This window comes from Mycosarcoma maydis, chromosome 1 (assembly GCF_000328475.2).
Source record: "Mycosarcoma maydis chromosome 1, whole genome shotgun sequence".
Taxonomy (NCBI): domain Eukaryota; kingdom Fungi; phylum Basidiomycota; class Ustilaginomycetes; order Ustilaginales; genus Mycosarcoma; species Mycosarcoma maydis.
The window spans coordinates 2,230,668-2,243,143 of NC_026478.1; the positions used below are offsets into that span (position 1 = coordinate 2,230,668).

The 12,476-nt window shown below is 54.6% G+C and overlaps 2 protein-coding genes across 2 annotated transcripts; one reads left to right on the forward strand and one right to left on the reverse strand.

The window, feature by feature from the left end:
- Window positions 1–3,267: 3,267 nt before the first annotated feature.
- UMAG_00751 (chromatin-remodeling ATPase INO80) lies at window positions 3,268–9,000 on the reverse strand (the record flags this gene model as incomplete). Its single annotated transcript, XM_011388228.1, has 1 exon — window positions 3,268–9,000. One exon carries the CDS (start codon window positions 8,998–9,000, stop codon window positions 3,268–3,270), a length of 5,733 nt encoding a protein of 1,910 aa, XP_011386530.1.
- Window positions 9,001–11,837: 2,837 nt separating this feature from the next.
- Window positions 11,838–12,227, forward strand: UMAG_00752 (uncharacterized protein; the record flags this gene model as incomplete). The annotated part of the gene is made up of 1 exon (XM_011388229.1): window positions 11,838–12,227. The coding sequence occupies one exon, from the start codon at window positions 11,838–11,840 to the stop codon at window positions 12,225–12,227; it is 390 nt and encodes a 129-aa protein (XP_011386531.1).
- Between the last annotated feature and the right edge of the window lie 249 nt (window positions 12,228–12,476).

Genomic DNA, 12,476 nt, shown 5'->3' on the forward strand with positions numbered 1-12,476 from the left:
GAATTCTTCTAGGCAAAAGTGCAGAGCACGAATCACAACAGGCGCATCCGGTCAAAACCACAATCGTGAATTGCGCTAGCGAAGTGTCTCAAAGAGAGTGTGAGAAAATCAAGCAGGGGGAGTAAAAAGGTCGCACGCATCCACCGCTTGTTCCCACATGGCATCAGAGCGCCGCAGGGAGCCAGCGGAAGCCAGACAACCCAAGACAAAGCCAGTAGGCACAATGCGAGAGCAAACGGAAAGGGTAATCAAAGGAAATAGGGGGAAAAAAAAAAACGAAAAGAAACGAAAGAGAAGGAGAAAAAAAAAACGTGTCTCTTCAAGCGCTCCATCGCGCGAATTTGGGACGAGAGTGGACGGCCAGCAGAAAACATGACCAGAGAAAAGGGATAAGCCCGTGTCGTCGTCATGATTTTGATTTTTTGCTACTTTGTGTTGGTTGCAAAGCTTGATCGATCCAGGAACCAGAGAGAAGAAATCGCGAATCGTGCCCCACCAATTCACGATTGCCCAGCGCGTTCATGTTGGCCCTCGGTGAAGGAATTCAATTTGAGTTGTCTGTTGTTCCACTAGAAGCGTCTGTCCGAGCACCACTTTATGCATACAGCCCAGCCCCTCGCTGGTGGACCGAGTGACTCGGAGAGCAGACAGTGTGTTTGTGCCACCCAGCCTTCAGCCTTCAAATGCTAGCGTAAGAATAGGAAAGCAACGCACAACACAGGGTGTTGTCCTGCCCCTCCTTGTTCTTATCGTGATTGCTGCCACTGTCGAGACAGCAAGCGAGATGAGGAGCTACAAGATCAAGCCAAGGCGAGGCGAGGCGAGGCGAGGCTGGGCCTAGGGTCCGTCTTGATATGTGTGAAATTCCGGCCTTCCCTGCTTTCAAGCAAGTCCAAGGGCGGTTTTTCAGTAATAGTACTGTACTGTATACTCACACTGTAGAAAGAGAAAGTGGCGCGCTGTTCCAAGCATGACAGGCTGGACTTGAATTTGCGTGTTGTGGCCAACAGGCCCGCGAGCAAGCGCTCCAGCGCGGGACTCAGTGACTGCGTTCGCCAAAAAATGAAAAACCCGCGAAAGAAAACCAAGGTATCCTAGAGGTCCAAAGCACAAGAGCAGTGTGCTTACAAAACGAAAAAGGACCGAGGGGCTAGAGCCCGAGGTCGATCCCGAGGCGCCGGCGAACTGATCTTGCTGTGTCTGTTAATGACCCAGCTGCAGCTGCACTCTAGCCACAGCCGTATTCGCGCGTCTCACCTTGACGCGGGAAACAGCACCGATGGTTCAACTAACTTACCACGCAGTGAAGCTTCCGCTTCTGGAGCAAGAGTAGAGAAACTGAGAGCCAAAATCGATGAAAGATGTTCATGATAATAGTATAGTGGAGCAGCTCGGAGACGTGAGCACAGCGCACAGAGGCAGATCATGCAAATGTTTGAGCGAAAAAGCCACGGGTCTTGTAGATGGAGTGGCGCGCAATCAGGTACATAGAAGCCTAGCCTCGATTCTCGCCGTTTCATTCGTCGGTGTTGCTCCTCTCCGCATTTCTTGGTCTAAGCGAGGAGAGGAGAAACACGAACTGAGCCAGGTCGGCAGACATCAAAGCAAAGCGAATCACGAATGTAACTATCGTTTCTAAACATGGAGCCAAAATACAATTTGTGTCGGATGGCGATCAGCAAGCCAAGTCTCAGAAAGACAAAGAAACGAAAAAAGAGGTAATCTTGTCTCTTGAAACGATCGCTGGTGGTGCAGCGTCGGAGTGTCGGCTGATACTTGCTTCCGTGATGGTAACGCACAGCCGGCTACACGGTGACTGCGTGGGGGAGAAGAGACCAAGAGGTGCGCATCGCTCAAAGTGAGACAAGGGCAATGCAGCTCTGCACTGAAACACGACACTGTATGTGGCATTCGCATCTGCTGGTAGGTGAGCGGCACTGGCTGCTCTAGCTGCTCTGCCTAATCATGAATCATGAATTGTTCCCACGACTTGCCCACTATCTCGTGTCTCGCCCCGCTACAGTGGTCCCTGTTTTCAGCGCAAACCAAACCGATTTCGCGAAATCGCGAAATCGCGAATCGTGAATCCACGCGCCTCGTCTAGACAGAGTCTAGGCAAAGCTCGGTCAAGTCACGAGTTGTGAATGGCATTTCCGAGGCTTTGATGGTCGACATTCGTGATTCACGATTGTTCATGTTCTGTCACGCGGCTCTTGAGCCATTCAAGCATTGTGATTCTTTTAGATGCAAGCAGCATCCACTCGATTCTCACTGCCGATCGTTGCCTGTATGCCTCATGAGAAAGGTGCAGTCGCATCCGCATCCTTTCCGTCGGCAATACCAGAGTAGCGCGTACATTCACCACTCGTGAAGCAAGAATGTTTCACTCAGACAAGTCACGACACTCCTAGCACTTCAAGTACTCTACCACTCACGACTATGAGCCGTCCCTCTCACTTTTTGCGCAACTGTCGCTCGTCACCTTGGCTGATTCCCATTCGTGATTTTTCAGATCAGACGCGTCCTTGTCTTTTGTCACGCCTTCAACAAGCCGTTCACGATTCGTGATTCACGATGGACCGAAACGTTCGACTCGTACTCTTGACTGCGCGAAGCTCAGTGAAGGAGAGAGAGAGTGGAGATGAATTTCGCCTCGGCTAGATTCGAGATTTGACTTGAGCTCCTTGACGCTTGTTCTTGCCACGAGGCGGCCAACTCACAGACTCGTGACTGATTCGTGATTTGTGATTCGTGATTCGTGATTCGTAATCCGTGATCCAGTTGAACGTTTGCTGCCAACTAAAAAAAATATATTCGTGATTGGCAGTCACGAGTTCGACTATCCATGCCCGCTGCGCACTTACTGCACAATCAGGCAAACCCCTCACAGCCACAGCCTCCATGTCTTTCCTGATTCGCTCCAGACTATACCGCTGTCACAGGATAAACCTGAGCAAGCTCTGCTTGTGGCTTGCATCCTTGACCGAAAGCAGCCCTGCAAGATGGTTTTCATGCTCCGCTGACGCTCCATTGATACCGCATCAGATCAAGCCACGCTTTGCCCATCAATCTCACTTCCGCTTGCTGGCAACCGTCAACTCACATCCACGAAGCTTACTTGACAGAATCGCGACTGCATCTCGCCCTTGTTTTCACGCATCTGCACACGTCCAAGACTCCGAAAGATCGCGTTCAAAACAACGTTCGATGAGACACGTGATGACGTGTGATAACAGGATACCAGACATTACTCCGTCGTCCTCCATCTCAGTCCAGATCGACTCCCGCCAGCTCATCGACCGTCTTCTTGCGGTGACTCTTCGACTTTCTCTTTGCAGCTGCTCCTTTCGATGGCGAAGCCAGCTGTTCACCACTTGCCATCAAAGCACCATCATCCAGGCTGAGCGGCGTCATGCGTGGAGAAGCGACCTCGCTGATACGTCCCCGTTTCGCCCCGCCGCTGCCGCCGCCACCTCCACCAACACTGCGCTTCTTGCTCTGCAGTTGCGGCGTTGTCTCGGCCGTGTCCGTATCGGCTTTGCTCGGCGGACGAGCTCCGAAAAAGTCGTCTTCGTCGTCTTCCAGTGACCATGTCGATCCCACGGGCGCAGGCGACTCTACAGCTGCTGCTGCACGGTCTTTGTTCAGTCGACGTTTTGCATGAGATGCACGCGCCAGATCCGCCTTCTCCTGAGCTGTCTGTGCTTCCTCTGCCTGTTTCTTGCGCAGCATCGATTCCGCCAGCTCGTCGTCGTCGAGCAGCAACGACACAATCTCTTGTGGTTTGGCCATGCCCGTCTCGCTGTACGCCTTGGTTCCCACCACAATGTCCTGTACCTCCTTTTTGTTTCGCGCAAGTCGAACAATGCGCTCGTCAATCGTACCCTTGGTGATCAGTCGATACACCGTCACCTGCTTGGTCTGTCCCAAACGATGTGCTCGATCCATCGCCTGCGAGTCGTTCGAAGGGTTCCAGTCGTGGTCGTAAAAGATGACCGTGTCGGCCGCTGTCAGGTTGATACCCAGTCCACCCGCCCTAGTTGACAGCAAAAAGATAAACAACTCTGGCTTGGTCTGCCAATCGGTCACCATGTCTCGTCGATCGGAAATCTTAGATGCGCCATCCAGCCGCAGATACTTGTACTGTCGGTAAATCAGGTACTCCTCCATCAGGTCGATCATCCTTGTCATCTGGAAGTAGATCAGCACACGGTGTCCGTTCGCCTTGAGCTCCCTCAGCAGCACATCCAACTTGGCCAACTTGCTCGAGTCCACAATCAGCTTGTTCATCTGTGGCACCTGCATGCCGTTGTACGGCAACTGGTCGATCGATGAGTCGCGCATTACTCCCTGTGGAGGCACTTCTGGCAATTCGCTTTGCAGCTCTTCCACGCGCTTCACTGATTCGCGCCCTTCTGGCGATAGCCCAAACAGCGTCACCGATACCTGTGCATCGCGACTGAACCGCTCCTGCGCTTGCATAAACGGTCCATCGTTGCTGTACAGCTTGATCGGAGGCGCCACAGCTGGCGCCACAACAGCTCGCGCTGAGTCCTTGGCCAGATACGAATGTCGCCGATAGTCCGCTGCCACTTCCTCCAGAGGCATCAGAACCGATGGCGAACGCCCCGACGTCGTGGGCATCGGACGCAACATCTTGGCCAAGGGACGGACCGAAGCAGCAGCAAACGTGTCATCGCTCGCAAACGCCTCCAGCGAGCGCCAATGGCGTTCTTCGGCCGCAGCTGCCAGGATCCGTTTGATGCCCGTGCTGTGAAAGGTCTTTTGAGCCTCTGACGGCGAAACTCCAATCAACGGCAACGATGCAAACGTCGAGCGCTCTTCCTGCAGCGACTCATGAATGTGAGGGGCACGCCAGATGTTGAACAAGTTCTGCAGGTAGCCTGTGTCGAATCCTTTGCGGCTGTTGTGCCCAGGAATGTCAAAGATGCCGCCCTCCCTCACCAGCAGCTTCGGCACCTGCAGTTCGATCAGCGATGTGGTCGAATCGGGCAAGTTGAGCAGATCGCCTTCACGCGCCAACGAGCCCGAACGGGCAAAGTCGGCGAGCGCAAAAGGCGCCCGAACGTCAGCTCGCTCGAACAGCTCCGGATGATTGCAAACTTTACGGAACTGCATGACGAGGTTCATCAAACTCTTGAGACCAGCCTCATCGTTCGACGTGGCGCGATCCATAAGCTCAGCTACCGAAATGTTGGCGCGTAATCCACGATAGAGCATCTTTTGACGCGCGCTGAGGTCGCAAAAGACATCGATCTCGATCTTGTCGCCCAGCTCGTTCTGCACGTTCTTCTTAATACGACGAAGCATGAACGGCTTGAGAATCATATGCAGACGTCGAAGCTGGTGTTCGTTGAGTGTGCCCTTCTGTTCGGCATGGCTCTCGATATCCTTAGAGAACCACTCGCTGAACTCATCATGAGAATCAAAGAGCGACGGCATGATAAAGTGCAGCAGCGCCCATAGCTCCTGCATCGAGTTCTGCACGGGCGTACCGGTCAGAAGCAGACGATTTCGACAGTTGAAGCCCAACAGCGTCTTCCATCGGATACTACTCGACGATTTGATCGCCTGCGCCTCGTCCAGAATCATGTACTGCCACTTGACACGTTGAAAGTACTTTTCGTCCGACACAACGAGCTGGTAGCTAGTGACGAGCACGTGGAACGGGGCGTCACGATTGTACGAGATCTGCTTGCGGTTCCAGAATTTTCGCAGCACAGCGCGGTCCTTGACATTACCCCAGTAGGGCAGAGCCTTGAGCGTGGGCACAAACTTGCTGATCTCCTGCTGCCAGTTGTGAAGCGTCGAGGCAGGTGCAATGACGAGGAACGGGCCCCAAATGTCGTGCACCTCGGCCAGATAGGCCATGAGCGAGATGGACTGCACCGTCTTACCAAGACCCATCTCATCGGCGAGGATACCATTGATTCCTTGCTCGTACAGGTTGGCAAGCCAGTTGAGACCTTTCAGCTGGTACTCTTTGAGTTGACATGTGAGCATCTTGGGCTGCTTGATCTCAGTCTGGCCCATGGACGTCGGGTTCAGGAAGTTCATGTCGTCCGAGTCAAACGCCTTGCCAAGGTCCTTCTCCTCGATCTGCTTGACGGGACCGGCGTCCAAGCCCTCGCGCTCTCGAGCGGCGGCTTCGTTGCGCCTTCGCTCCTCTGCTGCTGCCACGTCAAACGCCTGTGCCTTTTCTTTTGCTAGACGCACCGCCTCCTGTGCATTGCGGGCGGCGTGGGCGCGGAGATTGCTCTCGTCTTCGTCATCAAAGTCGATATCGTCGAGCTCGGCAAGCCTGGCTTCAGCATCGGCTAGTTCGGAATGTGGATTGATAGGAAGGACAGTGGCATCCGACGGTTGAGCATTTGGATCAATGATCTTGCTGCTTCCAGCTGTCTCCTCAGATTCTTCGGCTTCGGCAGTCTTGAGCTTGCTGCCAACGAAATGACTGTAGAGCTCGGTCTGTGAGATGAGGAAATTGAGCTTGCGTGCTTGACGCTTAGCCTCGCGCATCTCTTCCTCCTTTTTGGCTTTTTCGAGGGCTTCTCGCTCGGCCTTCTTGCGCAGCTCACGCTCTTCCTTCTCGTTTCTCTTCCAGAAGACGAGCACCTCGCGCATAACTTTGCGCGCACGAAGCTGAACATCTTTGACCGTCTTGTTGTTTCGCGCCGCCCCTCGCTTCGCCTCTCGCTGCACGACGCTCGAAATTCTACGCCAGTACATGGTTTTGCTTGAAGCACTCTGGAGCACCGTGCGATACACTTTGGGCACATCGCGCTTGGCAATGGTGGTCCAGATGCGTCGGTGGGCATCCTCGAGCTGCTGTGCACGACGTGCATCGATAGGTACTTTGCCTGAGGCATCCACATCGAGGGCGAAGCTAACATCGTCTGGCGTAGGGGAAGCCTGGTGAGAGGCAAATGCGGAGTCATCGCCATCAAAGTTGCCGCCGAAATCGGCCAGTGTCGAGTCCACCTCCGACCCAGGTGCCGGAGACAGAGCTGCGCCGTTCTCGAGACGGCGCTTCTTGTTTCGAGGATCTGCGGCTGCAGGTTTCCCCTTGCTGCGCTTGAGCTTGATGATGTTGGATTTGGAGCCGTTGCGGGCAGCAAGGTCGGCAAGAGCGACGTCGTCACTGTCGTCGTCGTCGTCATCATCTGCCTGGAGAAGCCCGTCGTCGTCCGTGCCGCGCCCGCCTTTCTTCTTTCTCGTGCCCATATTTTGCTGGCCATCGCTGAGTGTGCCAAGAAGCTCGAGATCGATCTCGTGGTCACGTTGCTGACGCACATGATCCTGACGACGCTCCATGTCCCTCTGCGAGGCCTCCTGCTGCTCTCGGAGGCGGATCTGTCGGATCACGGCAAAGTAGCGACCCTCGTAGGCCCGTGCGAGACGTCTCTCGACTTCGACGTGCTTCTCACGCATAGAAGCCACAAAGGCGTCCTCGATGAGGCGCTGGCGCTCTCTGACGTCGAAAATGTAGTCGTCGAGCTCGGTTTGCCAGAATGGCTGGTTCTCCTCGTTAGAGAGGTCGCTCTCCCAGCCATCCGGGTCGCGGTTCTTCTTTGCGGGTGGTGGAGGAGCAACGAAACTGGAATTGCTCTTGGAAGCTGGCAAGGGATTGTTGCGCAGCTTGAGCTGCGTCTTGGCGGGAGCTGGCCTGGCTGTCCCGCCTGCGGAGTCGACCTTGCCGTTGCCGTTGGCTGCGAGTGAGCTGTCTTCGGTCGCAACTTTTGCGTCCTGAGCCGATAGCCGCTCGCCGTTGTTGAGCGTGTGACTGACCGGTGGCTCGGCAGACATCTGTGCATCCAGGGAAGCAGAAGTGGCTTCCTCATGCTTGACGCGAATCAATGGCTCATCGACAGCGTTGGCGGGATGACGAACCGACTTGATGCTGGATTGCTGGTGAGCTGAGCTGTTTCTGCGCTGCGAGATAGCCGCTTCATCCTCGGGATGTACTGTGTAGTTCACTCTGGCAGCCCCAGCGCGAGCCTCGCTGCCGCGGGAATAAGCTTGTGAATCGCGCGCAGTGCTGTATGACTGTTCTCTGGCAGGGTCGAACGCAGCACGAGACGCATGACTTGGCTCTTGCGCCGTCGTCGGGTACGATTCGTGCTCAGCGGCAATGCTCGACTTTGTAGGGCTCGAATGTACAGATTCGACAGCGCCGTTAGCAGAACGGTCGTTGAGCATGTTGAAGATGGACATGGATGGCCTCGGAGGGCTTTCGGGCTGGTGGACCGGCTCGGCGTAGCGAGCGGCTGACGCTGAGTAGTCGCGCGTCGCATACTCGCTGCTACGCTCATGAGCGCTCACGACCGGCTGCGGCGACAGTCGGGGTGATCTGTGAGCTCCGCGACGGTACGAGGGCTGGATTTCGCGGGAGTGTGCATCGTACTCATCTCGACGATAGACCGCCGGCTCGTCGATGTGACGATTTTCTGGCGCCGATCGAGCGTCGTCTCGGACGCTGATTCTCTCGTATGCAGCAGGCGCATGTCGGCGCTCGTGAGGCAGCTCGGAGCGGTAAGAGTCCTGATAGGCGTGGCGAGACGGAGAGGCATAGGGATCCGACCTGGCTTGCTCGAAGGACCTCCTATCGTCGGCCTCTCGGTAAGCATCCGAGTGCACTGGCTGACGGCGATGTTCTGGCGCATACTCGAGATGTGGTTGTGCTGGAGCGCGACGGTGATGGTAATCCTCCTCGTAGCGATAAGCGGCTTGAGGCGGCGGTCGACGATAATCTGTTGGAGGCGGAGGAGGTACGCCGTACGATGGGCCAGTAGTGTAGGCAGGGTGAACACGTTCACGGAGGTGGCGGTCGTAGCCCTGCTCGGGGTAGGCTGTATCGTATGAGCGCGAAGGGATGGAGCTCTTGAGACCCCTCTGGTATGAAGCGTAGCCATCCGCTGGGTATGCTGGCGGCCGTTCACCAGCATACCGATAGGGTGCACCTCGATCTTCACCGCTCATGGTCTCGGTACTAGCGGAGACGACGCTATGCTAGCAGCAGCTTGAAACGTTGAAGCGAAGATGCTGACAAGCACCGGGAGATACGCGATGCACACAAATATCTCGCGGGCGGGATGCCCAAGAGACGCCGCAAGCACTGATCAGACCGCGCGATACCGTGCGTTTGTCTGCTGTGCCAGAAAATCAAGGCTGGCTGCCTTGAAGCTGGCTTGAGGCTTCGGAGAGTGAGGCTTCGAGGAGGCGTTGATGGAAGTAGCGCACCGCCTTGACCTTGTGCGGAGGAGAAGAAACCAGAAAAGCGAAATGCACGGCTGCCTGTGGTTAAAGTTTGCAGACCGAGTGTAAGGGCAAGAAGGTCGCAGAAGTGATTCGTGGTGGTGGTCGCAGAATGTGAAATGCTGGGCGGCGCGGCCGCGAGGAGTTGGTGCGTGTGCGTGGTGTGTGGCTAAGATGGAATGATGCTGACTGCCGCGCCGCTGAATGGCTGCATCACTGACTCAAGACTGATTCTTTGACTAACTGAGCGGCTGCCTGATGAGCTTCTGAGCTTCTGAGCTTCCGCTTCAGAGGTTTTGCGAACTCATGACTGGTTGAATATTGATAAAATATCGCTACGCTACAGCATTCAAAATTTAGTTGATATCCACGATGCTCCATCCACAATTCACGATTAACGACGATTCATGATTCGTGATTGGACCGAAGACTGTGCCGCGTTCCTTCGCAATCACCAACGCCGGGCTTAGCAGACACGGCTTCAGGGCTTTTGGCTTTTGGCTGACATGTTTACCGTCACTCGTGCCTTGACGCCCCTTGCCTGTTCGCAATCGCGAATCGCGAATCACGAATCTCCCGCACACTTCTGACTCTTTCTTTCTCCTAAACGTTGTTACGCACGGTGATCGTGTGAAGGGTGAACCTGTGCCAAATCGAGTTGGCACCCGATGGATTCACGATTTATATTCTAACACGCTAGCACCATTTCCACGTCCATGTCCACGCTCGACTTGTCACGCTAACGCCCGAGTGGCGCCGCGCCTCTCTCTGCATCCATGCTTGATTCGTGATTCGTGATTTGGCCCGATTTTCGTTTCGTGTTTGGGCTTGGTGCTGTGTGCTTGGAACGCGACAACGGAAAGCAGCTCTGCGCTCCACGCTCGAGCCTCAAGCATCGATCGATTTTCGAATCACAGACAGAAGTGACGGCTGCGACGGCTGCTCAGCCTTGACCCATCCAAGCCATGCAGTACTATCTGGGATTGATACCGTATCTTGTGATCAGACGTGTTCTTATATGTGCCGAAACGAGCTCTCGCCAGTGACGACGCCCTTTACTTGTATCGCTAGGCTAAATCACAATGGTGAGCCACCGCGCAGCACCATTCACGCATTCGCCTTCCCCGTCTGAGGGTGCGTTCGCCCTGTACGAACTGACTGGCCCTTTCTGTCGACAATGTCTGCATCACTGGGTGATCGACCCAGCATGTTCCTGAGGTACGATCTGGCATGTCAATTATAAACACTGTATCTGTGTAGTAAATTCGGGTCTGAAAAAGATGTTCAAAAACCCGTATCGTCTTTCTAAAAGCGAATCGGGAGATTGTCGATCACTGACATAACGGAATAATGTCAGGCCGATGGATTTGAACATCTCATTTCTCGCATCGTGAGCGTGCATGGGACCACGGCGTGCCGCCACACGTTCACAGCCCTCACGCAATTCGACACTACGCTTGGTCTCCCAATACGTTATGTCGGGCAAGTCAGGACTGGCCCATCGCGCACCGTCGTGGTAAGCAAGAATGGTGAATCGACGTTCGGACTTGGCTGGCCAGACCGAGTGTAAAAGGCGGTGAGGCAAATTTTCTCTCGTAGAAGGTGAAGAGAAGCTCACACTCGTGATTCTCTGCTGCGGCGAGGGAAAACAAAACTTGAAAATGGTCCTCAAACCGAACCACGAGTCTGAGAGTCGATGTGAGCTGGTGTAGGAGGAGGATACAGACGTACAATGTTCCGCCTTGAACACTCGTAACTCGACCTAGCGCCATACCTAAAGCACACGAAACCATAGCCTGCACCAGATCAAAGGACGGGCGTGCTGTTCGCCGCTGCATGTAGTCCACTCATGCTGAAATGCAATGGATCGATACCCAGCCAGAGAGACACGTATACTTCAGAAGACCTGCGATAGCCGCCCAAAATTACCACCCTGCCTCATTGAACGGGACAGGACATTATGGCAGACACCGAACCACTTGAGTGAGATTGCCAAAATCACACCAACGAGATCTGAACAACAACCACGAAGGCAAATTGCTCGATGGCACGATATAACCCGTGTTGGTCAATGGCGATCCCTAGACGAGACCATACGGGGAAGGCATGACGAAAAATTGGATGACGTATGATATTCTTGAGTAGTCCGCGAAAGGGTTGGCTGACCGAAGCTTTCGTCATTGGAAGTTTTTTTGACAGACAACCATAGCACAGCCTCCCAGGCATGACGCCACCCTCCTGCGCATGCTGGATGGTAGCAGCCTGGTCACGACAAAGTTGGTGACGAGGTCGTCGAATCGCGAATATGGCTGACAGGTCACTTTTGCACCATTTTAGAAATAAATACAGTACATGCCTAACCTCGGTAAAAGCGTAATCTGGAGCGTGACTCTGGCCTGTGAAATCCACGCTTAATTGCCGCGCACGGATCAGCCGAAACGCTTTAAAGTGTTCCGTTGTGCCGCTCATGTGCCCAAATCTTGGATCCCTGCGGCTCGGAAATTCCGCTCAAAGCCCAGACAAGGAGTCACGAGTCGACGCTGTGTGACTTTACGCAGTGCATGCAAAGTCTGGACTCTGGAGCACGGTGTGGTTGTGTCAGTGTTATTCACGATTTCCCCCTGCTTGTCCAGAAAGGCGACGGCGTCAAGCTTGCGAAGCTGTCAAGTGAAAATCAAGAATCGCATCATGTCTGGCGCGACCTCAAATGGTTGTTCCCACATCCTCGCACAGCTAGCTTAAGCGAAAGCATGCGAGCATGGCGAGCTACTCCAGCGCGCCTTATTGACCTGTCAGGACCACAATTCACTTTGGATGCACTTCAACACAGCCCGCACGGGCCTAGCCCTTCAGAAGCACAGCGTCCAATCCCGGACCAGGCCGAGCGGCAAGCATGCTCAGTACCAAGGCCGCAACGTGATCAAATCGGAGGACCTTCTACTGTAGCATAGAGTGTTTGGGGAGAGGCAAGGCGGCCATTGTTCATTTCTGTGTGCATGCGCTCGGCACAGCAGCCCCGACCCAAATCGCTCGCTCGAGCACGGGGCGACCTTCGTGCTTGCTAAGGTAAACGTCAGTATGGCAGCCAATGAGACAACCAGACGCACGGGGCAACAAAACTCGCGACTGACGACGCTTGCTATGCTGTTGCCACTCTGCCAAACAATACATGTGACTTTCCAGATGTCTGTGCTCGCACG